The sequence below is a fragment of the Haemorhous mexicanus genome, chromosome 15 (genome assembly GCF_027477595.1).
Source record: "Haemorhous mexicanus isolate bHaeMex1 chromosome 15, bHaeMex1.pri, whole genome shotgun sequence".
NCBI lineage: Eukaryota > Metazoa > Chordata > Aves > Passeriformes > Fringillidae > Haemorhous > Haemorhous mexicanus.
The window spans coordinates 1,773,460-1,790,112 of NC_082355.1; the positions used below are offsets into that span (position 1 = coordinate 1,773,460).

A 16,653-nucleotide genomic window follows, 5' to 3' on the forward strand; every position below is an offset into this window, starting at 1 on the left:
GCCTGGGAAAATGAAGAATGCCTTGGAGATTGGGAATGCTTGGGAGAAGGGGGAAAGCCTGGGAGATTGAGGAATGCCTGGCAGCAGCAGGAGGCACTCACCCTGTGCAGCCCGTTCCTCCTGTAGGCAGGAAGGGAGGCTGACTTGGAAATGAGGGGATCTGCAAAGAAACCATCAATTCCATCAGGGAAAAAGCAGCAATGAACCTCACAGCCCAGGACAGCCCCCTCTGCCTCTGTGCTCCCAGCTCTGTCTCCTTCCAGCTCCAGCTCATTCCCAGCCTGTGCTGATATTCCTCTCCCCAAATTCCCTTCCTGTGGCACCCTCCCTCCCCACCCTTCAGAGCAACCCATTCTCCTCTCCCAGCTCCCCCTCTCCATCCTCTCTGCCCTGCTCCAGCTCTATCCTAGCCCAGGCTTTCAAGGGCTCCTTTTGGCTTCCCTTCTCCCCTCCCTGGTCCCAGCCCCTCCTCCAGCTCGGGCTCTGGACCCCCAGGAGGAGCTGGGGAGGGCTCGGGTCGGGCACTCACCGCTGTCAGCCAGGTAATGGGTGCGGGGAGCTGCAAGGAGAGCAGAGCCACTGTCAGGGAGGGCCAGGCACCCCATCCGTGCACAACTGCCCATCCCCAGCCCCACAGACCCTCCTTGGGGCTCCCAGGAGCTCCCAGGGCTGAGGGGCTCCCTGAGCGACCCCAGCCAGCTCCGTGAGGGCAGATGTGCCACGAGGAAGGAGAGCACGGAGTGGACAGGGCCATCTGTGCTGCCAGGCTCTCAAGTGTCCCCCCAGGCCCCAAGGGCAGGGCTGGGGGCCCTGGGGGCTCTGTCAGAAGAGGAGGATGAGTGAGGCAGACTGGGGTGCCAGCCCAGAACAGGTGACAGCACCTGGGCATGGCTGTGCTGCCAGATCCCCAAGAGATCCTTCAGCTATTCCAGGCTGCCCACTGGGCAATGCCCCATCCCAGCTGGGGCACAGGGGATGGATGGGGCCCTCCAGAGAGGAAAAGAGCCCAGCTCCATGCCCAGCACCTCTCATCAGCCCTTTCCTCATCCCATTCCTCCCTCTCCCCCCCACAAGCCTCCCGAGGGGCTGGGGCTGTGCTGGGTGGGACAGAGGGACAGAGGGACAGCCTTACAGCCATTGAGGGAGCCCTCGTAGCCTGCTGTGTGCAGGGCCTCCCTGCTGCTGGCTGAGCTGCGAGGGGGGGTCCAGGGGTCTGCGTAGGAGTGGGAGCGAGCCTTCATCTCCTCCCTCAGGATCAGCCTCCCGATGCCACTCTGGATCTGCCAGGGGGGAAAAGCCACCTGTCACCCTTCCTGTCCCTGCCCAGCCCTCTCTGGCACACCCCAGAAGGGCTCAGCATCCCCTGGCATGGGCTGGGTAACTCCTGAGGATCAGCAGCTGGGGTGGGGGTCCCTCAGCTGGGGATGCTCTCCCCTCCTTCAGAGCCCCTGCTGGGGGTGGCCAGGAGGGGACACATGGCCGAGGGCAGCAGGGACGGTGGTGGCACCTTCTCGGGTGGCAGGGCTGGGCTGAGCCTTCTCCCCAGAGCCAGCTGGGGACAGTTAGGTGCTGGCTGTGCCCAGCAGGGCTGGCACTCACCTTGTGCATGCCCCGGTCGTAGCCATCCTCCTCACCACCCGAGGAGAACCTCCGGGCCCGGGGAGCTGCAAGGAGACACGTCAGGGGTCAGATGGGGACAACAGTGGGGGCAGGCAGGGAGGAGACAGTCCCCAGCTGCGTGGGGACAGTTGGCTCCCAGACACTCCTTGGGTTTTGGGGTCACCTTGGCAGGTATCTCAGCCCAACCCCACTTTTGTGTCCAGACCCAACTGAAAACAGCGTTTCCTCCCAGAAAACGTGGAGCAGGAATGGGTTCCCCTTTGTCCCAGCCCAAGGGGAATTTGTTACCTTTGGGTGAGCCCTGGAAGGACCAGTACTCTGACTCGGAGTGGTAGTAGGGGTCAGGGGAGTAGGCAGGGCTGTACTTGGATGACTGAGCAATGTCCTCGCTGGTTTTGCTCTTTGTGGCTGCAGAGGGGGTGTCTGCAGAAGGAGAGGGCAGAACCAGGGTGAGGATCTGCAGAGATCCCCCCAAACCAAGGCAGATCCTCTTCCCTCCCCAGGACTGCCAGGGATTTCTGTCTGGGCACAGAGCAGAGCTGGGAATAATCAGTTTCCCAACTGCTGACACCTCCTCCAGGGTGCTGTGGCAGACAGTGGGGACAGTGACAAGCAGGGGATGTCACTGGTGTGGCTGGGAAGGGACCCAAATGGCTGAGAGCCCACGGCACCACAAGTGCTGGCTCCTGCACCGTGCTCATCCCAGTGCCAGCAGTGCCACCGAGGTGGCTGTGCTGTCCTGTCCCCAGGAGGTGACAGAGGGGGTGGAGGAAGGCTCAGCCCCAGCAGGGACGGGGCTCTCTGGGTTCTGCCAGGGAAAGGTGGCAGCAGAGGGGCTCTGACAGGGCTGGCTCCTCATGGCAGGGACACACAGGGTGCTCAGGCTGGGGACAGAGCCTCGACAGCACACGGGGGAGCCCAGGGGGGAGTTCTGCTGCACCAGAGGCCAGGAGGGTGACAGGGGAAGGAGCAGCAGGGACAGGAGGTGGCAGAGCCATCCCACACCTCTGGCAGGCACAGGGGACCCAGCAGGTACTTACAGCAGCAGGAGCAGGCAGCAGCGGGCGGTGGGAGGTGGGCAGGAGGGAGGGGAGAGCCAGGCAGAGAGAGGAGACACAGTTACTGCTCAGGGGAGCTGCTGTCCCTCCGTGAGCAGGAGCAGGTGGGGACAGAGCAAGCCAGCCCCTCTGAGAGCCACCAAACACCGAGGGCCACCAAGCACCAAGGGTCACCAAGCACCCTCCCCAACCTGCAACACCCCCAGGCCTGTTTCAGGCTGGAGCAGCCACCCACGATGGGCTGCATTTTCTCCAGGGCTGCATGTGAAACTGCAAATTGGTTTTTTCATCCCTTTTCTGAGGCTGCTCTGACTCCCTTATCCCACCAAGGCCCTGCTCCCCTTCCCACAGCCATCCCTGGTGTCCCTGCCAGCCTTTGCTGCATCCCTCACAACAGGGACGTGGTCCAAAGTCACACCTGTCCCCCGCTGATCCCTCCCTGCTGCCCAGAGCAGGAGCAGGAGCATCCCAGCAGAGCCCAGCACCCACACCCTGATGCCTGCCCCATCTCCCACCCAGCCCCAAGGACGCTGGTCCCCTCCCCGGGGTGACACGGGGACAGGGACAGACAGCCAGACCGTACCGTGCCGCTTGTAGATGGGCGGCTTCCTGTAGATGTTGCTCTCGCCAGCAGCTGGTGGGAGAAGAGAGAAAGGGAAGAAAGAGGGGGAGAGGGAGGTGAGCGTGGGCGAGCTGAGAGCGCACAGGACACGGGTCCTGCGGATGCCACCACCCCCACGCCACGTTTCCATCTCAGAGCCGCCTCCGAGCCCTCGAGTGCCCCGGGAGGGCTCCGGGAGGCTCCGGGCCGGCAGCCCGGGCACGGGAGCGCGGTCCCGGCTGCCCAGGAGTGCCAGGACATGCAGTGAGCGCCCAGCGACAGCATGCACCGGGGCGGGGGCACAGCCTGCCAGCCGGCAGCGAGGCACCGTGCTCGGGGTGCCAGCACCGGCAAGAACCGCCTGCGAGCTACCTGGGGCGAGCCAGCATCAGCCAAAGCCTCTTTCCGCAGCACAGAGAGAAAAGAGCGAGTCGGGAGGGAAAGCGAGCTGGAGCAGGGAGGGGCCATCCATAAACACCGAGCGGCAGGGCAGGGATGGGATGGGATGGGATGGGCAGGGATGGGATGGGGTGGGCAGGGCAGGGGTGGGAGCGGACCTGGGGGAGCCTCCCGGTGTCCTCAGGGCATCGGCGATGCCCTGGGGAGGGTGCCACGCTTTTGGGGCACGGGGAGATGCCACAGCTGGGTGGACGGTGCCGGGTTCTGACCCCGGCGAGGGGTGATGGGCAGCTCTCCCTGCTTCCCGACCCCCTCTCCCTTCCTGCCCGCTCCGGCCCGTCCCCGTGGGCTCTGCGTGGCCGGGGGGTGGCCCTTACCTGGTGGCCCCCTGCAATCCCTGCAGAAGGGGAGCAGGCATCTGGCAAGCCCAGCAGACACTGGGGGGAGGGAGCGGCGGGCCCTAGGGGGAGTATAAAATAGTCATCTGTAGCGGGTGGGGGTGGAAAGGCCTCCGGCAGACACGCTCCGGCTGGTGGCCCTGGGGGAAGGCAGGGCAGGGGACAGGCTCTCACCAGGGCACTCATCTTCGTGTGGGGAACAGTGGAGGGAGGGCGGGGAGGAGGAAGAAGAGGGATGTTGCAAGGATCGAGCAGACTCCGGGTGGCTCTGGGACCTCCGGGTGGTGACGGGGGGAGGAGGAGAAGGAGGAGGGTTCAAGCCGTAGGTCCTGTTTATGGATGGCCTCTCCCAGGGGTAGATCCTGCTGCCAGCTGGCTCTAGGCAGGCGGCGGAGCGAGGCATGCGACACAGCGGGGACGGCACATGCGGGCATGCCACGGACACGGCTCCCCGGGCAGCGGGGCGCTCCGGAGCCTACCTGGGATGTGGAAATGCTTGGGCGCTTGGTATGAGGTTGGAGTGGAGGACCTCACATCTAACTGGCTATAGTAGGGGGAGCTGCGCCCGCTCTCGGTGCCTGCGCGGGGCCGAGCAGAAGCAGCCGTGAGTGACCGAGAGAGAGAACAAGAGGCAGAAGAAAATGGGTGTTAAATGCAGCGGTGTTAGAACAGCGGGGGCCACCCGTGTGAGGGGGGTGCCGGGGATGTGCGCCGGGCTGCGGTCCGGGAGTGGCGGTGATGGAGCGGGGGGAGAGTTCCCGCATCCCCGGCATGCGGAGGAAAGCCCGGTGCGGGGCTGCCGGGAAAGCCGAGCGTGCTGCAGAGGCAGTGCTGAGCCCTTGGCGGTGCAGCAGGGCTCTCGGTGAGCTCAGAGTGTTCCAGTCCTTCCTCCGCAGCCCCGGAGGACAGGAGACACGGGCCAGGCACGCTCTGCTCCCCGCCGTGCTCCGGCGTGCATGTGCGTGTGCAAGGAGCTCCCCGGGCACAAGCATCTCCTGCACACCCCTCCCAGAGCCACCAGGGCAGCTGAGGGGTCTTCACCAGAGCTGGAGGTCTCCTGCCTCCCACCCTGTCCTGCCTGAGCCCCAAATTCCCCTTGGCCTCTCCTTGCTGCTCGCAAGAGTTTGGAGGACCAGGGGATGTGCCGAGCTGGGCACTGCTCCCGCCGTGGGCCACCCCGGGCCTCCTGCGGCTCGCCAGAGGAGAAAGCACCGCAATCCCAGAGATATTTGTGTGATCCTCTCTCCCCCTGGCGGCTGGGCTGCAGCCCAAATCCTCACCTGAGCGGTAGAAGTGGTGGGGGGACCTGGGGATGGTGGGGGACATGCCCTGGCGGCTGTAGGTGGGGGAGTCGATGTAGCCAGGGCTGGAGGCTCGCCTCTGCCGCGGGTCAAAGCTCTCGTAGATGTCCTGGCGTGGGGAAGGTGTGGAGAGCGGGGTTAGACTGGCAGGGGGTGTCCCACGGGTGGGGTCCCTGCCTGGGGGTGCTCTGTGTGTGACACTGGGCAGCGGCTCTGAGTGTCCTCTGAGGCTGGAGGGGTCCCCAGCCTGCCCTGCCTCCCCCTGCCAAGGCACAGGCAGCAAAGCCCAGGGTTTGGGAGCAGGTGACAGAGGTTTTGTGTCTGGAGATTGTCCCCGTCCCTTGAACTTGTTCCCAGTCACTGGGCAGAAGCTGCACCCTGGGGCCATTCTGCCAGGGAGGGCTTTCACCCGGCTCTCTTTGGGGCCTGAAGGACACAACAGTCCCCCTCCCTCATCTCCCCACACCCTGGGACAGCCACCAGCCCAGGGGGACGAGCAGCAGAGGCTCTGGGCAGAGGGACATCCTGGGGCAGCAGCAGGTGACAGACCCCAGTGCCCACAGGGACATTACCTGTGAGTATGGGGAGAGGGTCCCCAGGGACTGCAGGCAGCAGGAGGCAAAGTGAGGAGGAAAAGAGAGAGAGAGAGAGAGACAGCACATGGTTAGGAGGAGCAGGGACAGACTGGGGTCCCACAGCAGCTGGATTCCCTGGGTTACACTGGGGGTGCAGCCAGAGCTGAGGTGGGCAGGGAGCCCTGGCCAGGGGAGGAACTGGCAGGAGCAATCAGCAGCTGCCACCTCTCAGAGAGGGGAGGCACAGAGGGCCACGGCCACGCTGCCTGCACCATCCTGGGTGGGCTGCAGGACACCAGGCTTGTGGCAGGACCTTGGGGTGGGGATGTCAGAGGTGCTGCTGCCAAATCCTCTTCAGGTGCTGCTGCCAAATCCTCGTCCAGCACCACTTCAGGTGTCCCCCCTGTGCGAGCTCCTCTCCTTCCCTGGACCCCTGGGCTCACCCAGCAGCCCCAGCTGGGCAGGCAGGACAGTCCTGTGCCAGAGCCTACCCAGCCCCTTCCCTGGCTGCAGGGCCAGCACCCACAGGGCAGCCCTGCCCCAGAGGTGTCCCAGAGGTGCTGTGCTGGCTGCCTGCAGGATTGCCTGCCAGGGGCCAGGCTCAGGGCTGTGAGGGGTGGATTCCCTGCCCATCACTCCTCTCACCCATCCCTGTCTGTCCCTGCACGTGCCCTGAGCTCACTGGCATCTCTCTGACCACAGCAGCATCACTTCACCTCCATCACAGACCCTCCCCGAGCCCCTGGGCCAGGCCCTGCCCCACTCCTGCCTCCCTGCACGGCTCCCCCTGGCATGGACAAGCCCCCCAGAGCTCTGCCCAGCCTGGGGCCCGTTCCTGCCCCCAGCAGGGCTCCTGCAGCCTCAGTACCTCCCCATAGCTATATCTCTCCAGCGTCTCGTCCGACGTGTATCTGTGATAGGGCTCGTAGGAAATGAGGTCGGGACGCTGCACCTCATAGATGGCTTTAATCTTGGGAAGAGCTGCCAGGTCTTTGTAATTAAGGATCTCATTATCCACTTTAGCCTAGGGAGAGGGAGAGACAGACACAGAGATGGAAAGGAAGAGGAGGAGAGAAGGGAAGGGAGGCTGGAGCGCAGCATGGAGCCAGCACAGGGCAGACAGAGCCCACTGTCACCCCAGCAGCAGGGACAGGTCAGAGGAGAGGCCTGAGAGGCAGCAGGGGGAGGGCAGAGGAGCTGGGAGGGCAGGACTGTGCCCCTGAGTGCTCCTGAGCTGTGCCATGGCACTGGTGGCACAGTGTGCTGCAGGGACAGGGGATTTATCTCTGCTGTCCCCAAATTCTGGGCTTGTCCCACTGAAGAGCAGCTCTGGCAGCTGCTGCTGCCACCCCTAGGGAGGGGCAGGCTGGACTTACACAGATGACACGGTTTGGGGAGCCAATGCTGGAGCCAGGGGGCGAGATGGAGGTTTCTGACGTCCTTCTGTGCTGTGGAGGCACAAAGGGGGAGGGCAGGTGAGGGCAGGGCAAGGAGGGCCCCCTGAGCAGGCAGATTGTTGGCTTGGGGCTGAATTTCACTGTCCCAGCCCCAGCCACGGCCACCCACCATCCTCTGGGCAGCCTCAGGGAGCCACTCCAGGCGTGGGCACTGCCAGAACAGTTCAGCAGGGACTCAGGACAGTGGCACCTGGGACGTGCCACCTCTCAGATGCCCCTCACCCCGGTGCCTACCTTCAGCTTCTTCTCTGCTCTGGCTGCCTGCTTGCAGATGGGGTGCCACACCTCAGAGCCTGCAGGGCAGCAAAGGGACAGTGCTCACACACTGTCACCCCCTGCCAGGGCGCAGCCAGGTCCCCCTGCCACCTCCAGCAGTGCCACAGGAACGTGCAGGGCAGTGGGGACTGAGTGTCTGTGACAGGGAAGGGAGCAGGGCAGGGGCCAAACCTCAGCTGGGACAGCAAACTCAGGTGGATTTGTGGCTCAGGGGCAGGGCAGGGCTCATGGAGAGCAGTGGGAGGGCATCCCTGGCCCTGCACACACAGAGACCCCTCCAAGTGCCAGGAGGACCCGATCCCCCCGGCCCTGCTGTCACACGTTACCTGTCAGGTACATCTCCTCTCCCTCTGTGAACATCTGGTGGCAGCGCACACATCTGGCACAGGTGGGGTGGTAGTGCTTCCCTCCTGCCTGTGAGGAGAGCAGAGAGGAGCCCTGAGCCAGGCAGGACACGGTGACCTGGCCCTGTCCCCTGTCCCTGAGTGACCCTGCCAGCCCACTGCTGAGCAGCTGAGCAAACTGGGGTGGCCCTGGAGGCCTCCACATCCCATGGAGGAACCAGAGAGGGCTTCATCCCTGTTGGAAACCTGCTGGGCTGTGAGTCACACCAGGAACTTCTGCTCTCCTCAAAACCTCCCACACCAAGCAGAGCCAGGGGTGCCAGGGCAGCAGGGACAGTGTCCCTACACAGCTGGCACTCTGGGAATGGCCAACACCCTCTGCAGCCAGGCTTGGCACTGGCTCTTCCTCCAGAGATCTGAACAAAACCAGCAAATTTGGCCCCAGCAGGGAAGTAGCAAAGTGCCACTGTCGTATTTTCTGAAAAATCCCTTCGCCAGGATTTCTTCTTCTGGGAAGCTGAGAAGCCTCAGAAAAGAATGAACACAATAATTATCTGATTGCTGCTCCCTGTTTGGCTGCTTTGGAGTGTGGCTGGACATTGTTTACCAACTGGTCATTGTTGGATTGCTTTCATGTGAATTGTTTTCACTTAATGACCAATCCCCATCAGCTGTATTGGACTCTGAGCAGTCAGTCACAGTTTTTTATTATTCATTCTTGTTAAGCCTTCTGATGTATCCTTTCTCTTTCTTTAGTATAGTATAATCTAGCATAATATAATAATAAATCAGTCTTCTGAGAACATGGAGAGATTCTCATCTCTCACCTCATCCTGGTGACCCTCACAAACTCAACAGCAAAGGGAGAAGAAGGACCCCAAAGACCTCCCTGTCCATCACTGCCATCCATGGTGGCATCCCTGGGCAGTCCCTGCATCCCCCCCATGCCTTGGTGGCATCCTTGGGCAGTCCCTGCATCCCCCCCATGCCATGGTGGCATCCCTGGGCAGTCCCTGCATCCCCTGTGCCATGGTGGCATCCCTGGGCAGTCCCTGCATCCCCCCCATGCCTTGGTGGCATCCCTGGGCAGCCCCTGCATCCCCCCCATGCCATGGTGGCATCCCTGGGCAGTCCCTGCATCCCCCCCATGCCATGGTGGCATCCCTGGGCAGTCCCTGCATCCCCCCCATGCCATGGTGGCATCCCTGGGCAGTCCCTGCATCCCCTGTGCCATGGTGGCATCCCTGGGCAGTCCCTGCATCCCCCCCATGCCATGGTGGCACCCCTGGGCAGTCCCTGCATCCCCTGTGCTATGGTGGCATCCCTGGGCAGTCCCTGCATCCCCTGTGCCATGGTGGCATCCCTGGGCAGTCCCTGCATTCCTCCCTGGCTCTGCCAGAGCAGCTCCTGCTGCCCAGCCAAGCCTCCCCCGGTGCAGGGCAGCCCTGCTCGGGTTCCTGCCCTGCCAGGGGGTGCTGCAGGGGCTCGGTGCCCACCGGGAGGGTGCTGCAGCCCCGGAGCAGAGCGGGCTCGGCAGCGGGCAGCAGTGCGGGATGCGTTTCCAAGGCAACAGGCAGGCTGCCGGCACAGGGATGGGCTGGGGACACCCAGGGCATGGCAGCAGCTGCTGGGGGCTGATCTCCCCCGGCCCCAGATCAGCCCCAAATGTGTCCCAGCTCCAGATCCAAGGGCTGCTGTTGCTCCCCGCTCTCCCACCCTCCCGAGGAGCGGTCAGGCTGTGACAGAGCTGCTGCACGGCGCCCAGGGATGGAGGGTGGCACCCTGGCCCACCTCCCCGGGGCACGTCCCTGTCCCAGCCCCGGCACTCACCTCCAGGACGCGGCCGCTGATGTAGCGGTCACAGGTCTCGCACTTGATGCCGAACTGGGCGTGGTAGTCGGACTCGCAGTACGGGATGCCATCCCTCGGGAGAGGCACAGAGCGGTGAGTGCCAGGCGAGTGCCAGGGAGCCCCTGCCACGCCCCAGCCCCGAGGGGACACTCACTTGCTGATGTACTCGCCGGTGAGGATGACCCCACACGTTTGGCACTTGAAGCAGCTGACGTGCCACTGCTTCTCCAGGGCCAGCAGCGACTGGCCCTGCTTGATCTCCTCCTTGCAGCCGGCGCAGTCTGGGGGGACAGGAGGGGACGTGGGCACAGCAGGGACACCCCCAGCTGCTGTGTGACAGCCCTGGCAGTGCCCTCACCCCAGAGGAAAGCCCTGCCCTGGAGGATGAGCCAGGGATGATGCTGTGTCACCATCATCTTTTCTGAAAAATCTCCTTGCCCAGGATTTTCTCTCCCGGGAAGCTGAGAAGCCTCAGAGAAAAATGAAAACAATAATTATCTCATTGCTTCTCCTGTGTTTTGCTGGTCCAGCTGTGTTGGGACTCTGGAAGGAGTCACGAGTTTTCATTAGTATCTCTTAGCCTTCTGTCTGTATCCTTTCTCTATTCTTTAGTATAGTTTAGTACAGTATTCCTCTATATAATATAGATCATAAAATAACAAATTAGCCTTCTGAGAACAGGGAGTCAGATTCATTCCTTCCTCCTCTGTCTGGGGAACCCTGAAAATACCACAATGCTGTTACAAACACCCTGCTCCTGAGGCAGCCTCATGGGGATCCTTTCACTCTGGCAATCTGTCACCTCTGCTTGTCCCCAGCACAGGAGAGCTGGGACCCCAGAGGTGCTGCTGGCACCCAGCCACAGCCCTGAGCTGGGCTTCCCTCGGGGGGACCAGCGTGAGCCAGGCCAGCTGGACACCAGGAACAAATTCTTATCTGAAACAGTGACTGGGCACTGGAAGGGTCTGCCCAGGGAGGGGCTGGGGTCTGAAACCCTGCCTGGGTTTCAAAGAGCGGGGACGTGGCACCCAGTGCCAGCGTTTAGCTGAGGAGGAGCTGCTGGGTCACAGCTTGGACTCGATGACCTCAAGGGTCTTTTCCAGCCTGGTTTGTTGTGTGCTGGGCTGTGGGAGGGCCCTGCTGGGCTGGCAGGTGCCCAAGGGTGGGAAGTGTCCGGCAGAGGAAGGGCTGTGCTGTCCGGCCCGCGTCCGGCCCTCCTCCGGCCTCCCTTCCTCCCCTGGCTCCCAGCAGGAAGCACATGGGCTCGGAGCTCTGACCTTGACTCCTCCTGTCCCCCCCTCCCCTGGGCTGCAGGGCTGCTTGGAGGGGGTTTGCTTTAACCCTCTCCCTGCCACGGGGGAAGCAGGAGCAGCCAGCCCAGCCCAGGCTGCTCTGTCCCAAATCCCCACCTGGAAGATTTCAGAGCCCTGCACAAAGGCAGGATCTGCTCCCTCCTTCGGGTCCTGCAGGGCTGGGGCTGCAGGGAGAGGCTTGGCACGCTGCTGCTGGGGATGCCTTCCCTGTGGAATGCACCACAGCTCCCTGCCACCCTGCTGGTGGCACTGCTGGGGACACCGGGGCGGGCAGGGACAGGCGTGGTGTCCTCAGGTAACCCCACTGCAGGGCCCAGCAGCGCTGGGAAGGGGATGGGGAGGGAGAGGAAGGCAGGAGGGAGGCAGAGTCTGGCTCCAGGCAGCTCCGGGAGCCCATGGAGGAAGATGAGGGAATTCCTGTCCCCTCCATCGAGGGCTGGGGGGGGGGGGAAGGCAGCTTGGGGGGCTCACAGGGGGTCCATCACCACAAAGCCCACCACCAGCAGTGCCACCATGGTGACAAGGACCACGGGTGACACCCAGTCCTGGCTCTGGCCCTGGCTGCAGGACTCTGTGTCAGGCACTGACCTCCATGGCAGGAAGGGAAGGTTCTCCCAGCCTGCGGTCAAAAGAAAGGTCAAACCCACCCTAAAGAGCTTGTCCATCGCTCCAGCTGACTTTTAGGGGATCTCTGGGGTTCAGCAGGGCAAGGGGATGAGCAGAAAAACCCTTTCAGTGCTTGCAGACCCAGCAAGGAACACCAGTGCTGTGACAGCCCCAGGAGCATTCCCAGGGCAGCCACTCAGACACGAGGCAACTGACTTGGAGCAGCTTGGACACAGCTCCAGAACATCCCCATGGGCTCTGCCAGGGTGGTGGCACCTGCCCAGGTCACCAACAGGCCAGGGGAGTTTCCAAAACCAGCTGCAATCCTGGGTGGAGCCACAGGACTGCCCCGTCCCTCCTCCCAACCCTCGGTGACACCCTGGCTCTGCAGGGCGACCCCAAACCTGTCCTGTCACCCCTGGAGGGACACGTGGCCCCTCTCTGTGTGCCCAGCACAGCACAACTTACGGCTGGGCCCGTGGATCTTGATGGGCTTGGTGCTGAGGAGGGCGTGGGAGCAGTTCTGGCAGACGCAGTCCTTCCCGCTGAACGTCACCTTGTCTCCGATGGGGAACGGCTTCCTACGGCCAGGGACACGTGGGGAGGGGTCAGCAGCACCCCCGGGAGCTCCTCCTGCCCTGGGGCCAGCGGGGAGCCCGGCAAGGGCCTCTCCAAGGGGCCAGCAGCCCTCGGTGGCAGGTGCCACTCACCTGCAGGTGCTGCAGACAAAGCACTTGGGGTGGTAGGTCCTGCCCAGGGCAGAGATGACCTCGCCGGTGATGAAGTCCCCGCAGCTGTCACAGCGGGTCCCGTAGAGCTGCTGGTAGTCGTGGGTGCAGATGTACTCCTGGTTCTTGAAGAAGAAACCCGACTGGGCCAGGTCGCAGCCGCACACTGGGCAGAGGACACGCAGCCATCACGGCGGGTCCCTCTGCAGCCTCCTGCAGGCATCTCCCAGGGTTTCCTACCCCTGAGGGTTTCCCTCTCCTCCTGCAGGCATCTCCCAGGGTTTCCTATCCCTGAGGGTTTCCCTCTCCTCCTGCAGGCATCTCCCAGGGTTTCCCTCACCTCCTGCAGGTATCTCCGAGGTTTCCCCTCTCATCCTGCAGGTATCTCCGAGGTTTCCCCTCTCATCCTGCAGGTATCTCTGAGGGTTTCCCTCTCCTCCTGCAGGTATCTATCCCTGAGGGTTTCCCCCTCCTCCTGCAGGTACCTGTCTCTGAGGGTTTCCCTCTCCTCCTGCATGTATCTGTCTCTGAGGGTTTCCTTCTCCTCCTGCAGGCATCTCCCAGGGTTTCCCTCTCCTCCTGCAGGCATCTCCCAGGGTTTCCTATCCCTGAGGGTTTTCCTCTCCTCCTGCAGGTATCTCCGAGGTTTCCCCTCTCATCCTGCAGGTATCTCTGAGGGTTTCCCCCTCCTCCTGCATGTATCTGTCTCTGAGGGTTTCCTTCTCCTCCTGCAGGTATCTAATCTCTGAGGGTTTCCCTCTCCTCCTGCAGGCTTCTCCCAGGGTTTCCTCTCCTCCTGCAGGCATCTCCAGGGGTTTCCCTCTCATCCTGCAGGCATCCATCTCCCAGGGTTTCCCATCTCCCAGGGTTTCCCTTGCCAGCCGAGCTCTGGGGCCTCCCACAAGATGTCAGTGTCGGGCTGCGGGATGGGGCCGCTCCCGCCGGGGATCCCGCAGCGGGCAGGGAGCCCCTGCACTGCAGCGCTCCTGCAGCACGCACGGACATGGGCACAGCCCGGGCATCCCCTCCCGGACCTGCTGAGCCTGCCCGGGGCTCAGCCCGGGCATCCCCTCCCGGACCTGCTGAGCCTGCCCGGGGCTCAGCCCCTCTGCGGTGTGAGGAAGATGAGGACAGGGCTGGGAGTGTCCCAGGGACAGCTGGGGATGGGTGTTGTCCCTGCCGGCTCCGTGCTGAGCCACCTGCAGTCCCAGCCATGGAGCCCTGTCCTGATGGGAGCAGCTCCTGGGAACACTCAGAGCTCTCCCTGCTCGTTTTTCCACGGGTGTCCAGCCCAGCCTGGCTTCCTCCCTGCTGTGGGAAGTGTGGGTGGTGCACAGCCCATCACAGGAATCCAAGCAGACGTGGCCAGCCCTGGCCTCAGCATCATCTCCCTCCCACGGCCTCTCCAGCCAGAGGGACCTGCAGAGCAGCAGAGCCTGGCACTGGAGTGGCACAGGGTGCTCCTGGGCACCGTGCCCAGCTCCTCCTGCAAGGTGACACGGTGGAGAGGGGACCACAGAGCGACTGGGCACCTGCTGGCACAGCCCACCATGGTCTGGGTTTGTCCCTCAGCCCCCTCTGTCCTGTCCCTGCGGCTGTGGGGTGGCCCTGGGTGACAGGGGGACAGTTGGATCTGCTGCTGCAGGGGACAGGGATGCAGCTCCTGCCCTGTGCAGCATCCCCTGGCCCAGCTGCTCCCTGGGGCTGGGGTACCCAGCAGGGGAGTCTGGATCTCCCAAACATCCTGTCAGCAACGAGGGACAGGCCAGCAGCTCGGGGACAGCATCAGGAAGCAAAGGCAAGGTAAAATGAGGCTGCTCTGTGCCCTGTTTGCTGTGGGAACAGCACATCCCCTGGCTCACTCCTGTGCCAGCTCCTGGGGACAGGCAGTGGGGCTGGAGCCAGCCAGAGGTGGCAGGAGGTGAGAGCTGTGAGGGAAGGTGAGACAGGAGGATTTCCTCTCATTATTTATTCCCTTTCACTTGGAAATCGGGCAGTGAGCTCTGCCAGGCTCTCCCTGCTGGCTCCTGCTCCCTTTGAAGCTGTCTGAGCTCTTTGTCTGGATGCTCAGCTCCTGCTGGAGCCTCCAGGCTGAGCTGGGAAAGGGCAGTGAGCTCAGCACGGGCCCTGCAGGTGCAAGTCAGCCCTGAGGGCATCCCGGGACAGATCCCCCCTCCCAAACACCTGGGGCTGCCACCCCCACGGGGGACAGGGCTGCAGCAGGGTGGGGACAGCCCGGGGAGTGTCACCTGCAGCCAAACCCTCTGTCCTGGCAAGAGGGTGACCAGGGGGATGGGGATCATGCTTAGCACAGGGAGCTTGGAAGAGCAGAGGCCTTTAAAGAGCCCCGGAATGGGGAATTTTACAGCCTGCAGGAGCTGGCTGAGAGCAGCTGCTCCAATAAAGGAGCTGAGGAGCAGCAGCAGCTCTGCACCATGAGCTTTACAGCCCTGCAGCTCTCCCCTGCTGCTCAGGAGGATCCAAAGAACCTCTCTGCTGCACTCCTGCCAGCCCTGGGGGCACCAAGTCCCAGCTGCATGCCACGGGCAGGTGGCAGGGATGTCACAGGCATGTGCCACCCAGCCCCAGCTCTGCCAGAGCTGCTGTGGGCATCTCCCCACCTGGCTGCCTCTCAGCCAGGCTGGCAGTGCCTCCTCCCCCTGCTCCTCCTCCTCCTCTGGGGGCAGCTGAAGGACACAGTGACCCCCCCCCAGGCCCAGATGGGCACGTCTGGGACCTGCAGGCTGCCCCAGGGCAGTGACACTGGACACCCAGTGGTGTCACTGGCGCTGGCATCACTCAGGGCTCTGCCTGCCCTGTGCCACTGTGCCACACCACATCCCCCTGCCGCTGCCACCTCAGTGACCAGGCAGGTCTGTCCCCAGGGCTGTGGGACATCCTGGCCAGGAGCTTTTGGGGGGCCCTTGTCCTACCTTGGCAGGTGAAGCAGCGGATGTGGAAGTGGTTGCTCTGCACACGCACGACCTCGCCCTTGCAGGTGTCCCCACAGCGGTAGCACTGGATGGCAGAGGAGCTGCTCCCAGGGCTGTAGGGGTTCTGCTGGAAGGGAACTGCTGGCAGCAAGGGGGAGACAGGAGAGAGGGGAAGGCTCTGTTAGGATTTGGGACACAGCCGGGTGTCACTGCACTGAGCTCAGCCTGGTGGCTGTGACAGGGCCAGGCCAGCTCTGAGGGCAAGGGACAGCACCCAGGGATGTCACTGTCACATTTTCTGAAAAATCCCTTGCCCAGGATTTTTCTCCTAGGAAGCTGAGAAGCCTCAGAGAAAAAGGAAAACAATAATTAATCTGATTTACTTCTCCTGTGTTTTGCTGCTCTGGAATGTGTTTGGAGATTGTTTACCCACAGGGGATTGTTTGGTTGGTTTCATGTGAATTGTTTTAACTTAATGACCAATCACAGCCAGATGTGTTGGGCCTCTGGCAGGAGTCACGAGTTTCTCATTATTATCTTTTAGCCTTCTGTTTGTATCCTTCCTGTATTCTTTAGTATAGTTTTAGTATAGTATTCTTTGATATAATATAGTTCATAAAATAATAAATTAGCCTCTAAGAACATGGAGTCAGTTCATCATTTCCTTCCTTCATCTGGGAGCCCTGCAAACACAGGACAGTGACTGAGATGGGAGCCCAGCCCCCTCTGGGTTTGGGATTTCCCTGCCCCACAAAAGAGACTCACAGGCCTGCAGTGCCAAACTCGGTGTGGGGCACCCTGTGGTGACAGCCAGGTGACAGCCAGGTGACAGCTGCCCAGGCACTCTCCTGTCCCCAGAGCAGGTGCAGAGGATGCTGCAGGGACAGCTCCCACTGCTGTGCCAGCCCTGCTGACCCTCAGAGAGCTCCGAGCTGGCAGCAGCTCAGGAAGGAACTGCTGGGCTCTTGGAGCTTCCACTTGTCTGCTTAGGAGCTGGAGGAAGGAGACACTTGTCAAGGAGCTTTCAAACACCACAGCAATGGGGTGCCTGGCCCTGGTGGGGCTGTCACCTCCTCAGCAAGGAGAGCAGCCCAGTCCCACGGCTCCTTCAGAGCAGGGAGGTTCTGGGGGCTGCAGGGAGGGCAGGGCAGGGCAGGAGCTGAATTCCTCCTGCTGCAGACAGAGCTGGGCTT

The 16,653-nt window shown here is 62.6% G+C and overlaps 1 protein-coding gene across 9 annotated transcripts in view; it reads right to left on the reverse strand.

Moving 5' to 3' along the window:
• Window positions 1–16,653, reverse strand: part of ABLIM3 (actin binding LIM protein family member 3) — a 48,519-nt gene that overhangs the window by 2,505 nt on the left and 29,361 nt on the right. For 2 of the 9 annotated variants that reach the window (XM_059860155.1, XM_059860146.1), the window contains exons 2-19: window positions 15,461–15,601; window positions 12,510–12,693; window positions 12,268–12,380; window positions 10,035–10,161; window positions 9,860–9,953; window positions 8,012–8,099; window positions 7,644–7,702; window positions 7,329–7,400; window positions 6,821–6,976; window positions 5,950–5,979; window positions 5,357–5,486; window positions 4,556–4,654; window positions 3,262–3,312; window positions 1,909–2,043; window positions 1,600–1,664; window positions 1,133–1,280; window positions 530–559; window positions 102–160 (exon numbers count right to left, since the gene is read on the reverse strand). In XM_059860155.1, the coding sequence (XP_059716138.1) occupies window positions 102–160; window positions 530–559; window positions 1,133–1,280; window positions 1,600–1,664; window positions 1,909–2,043; window positions 3,262–3,312; window positions 4,556–4,654; window positions 5,357–5,486; window positions 5,950–5,979; window positions 6,821–6,976; window positions 7,329–7,400; window positions 7,644–7,702; window positions 8,012–8,099; window positions 9,860–9,953; window positions 10,035–10,161; window positions 12,268–12,380; window positions 12,510–12,693; window positions 15,461–15,601 (1,781 nt within the window). The remainder of the gene's footprint in view (window positions 1–101; window positions 161–529; window positions 560–1,132; window positions 1,281–1,599; window positions 1,665–1,908; window positions 2,044–3,261; window positions 3,313–4,555; window positions 4,655–5,356; window positions 5,487–5,949; window positions 5,980–6,820; window positions 6,977–7,328; window positions 7,401–7,643; window positions 7,703–8,011; window positions 8,100–9,859; window positions 9,954–10,034; window positions 10,162–12,267; window positions 12,381–12,509; window positions 12,694–15,460; window positions 15,602–16,653) is intronic. The other 7 variants (XM_059860148.1, XM_059860147.1, XM_059860150.1 and 4 more) reach the window with 7 other exon arrangements.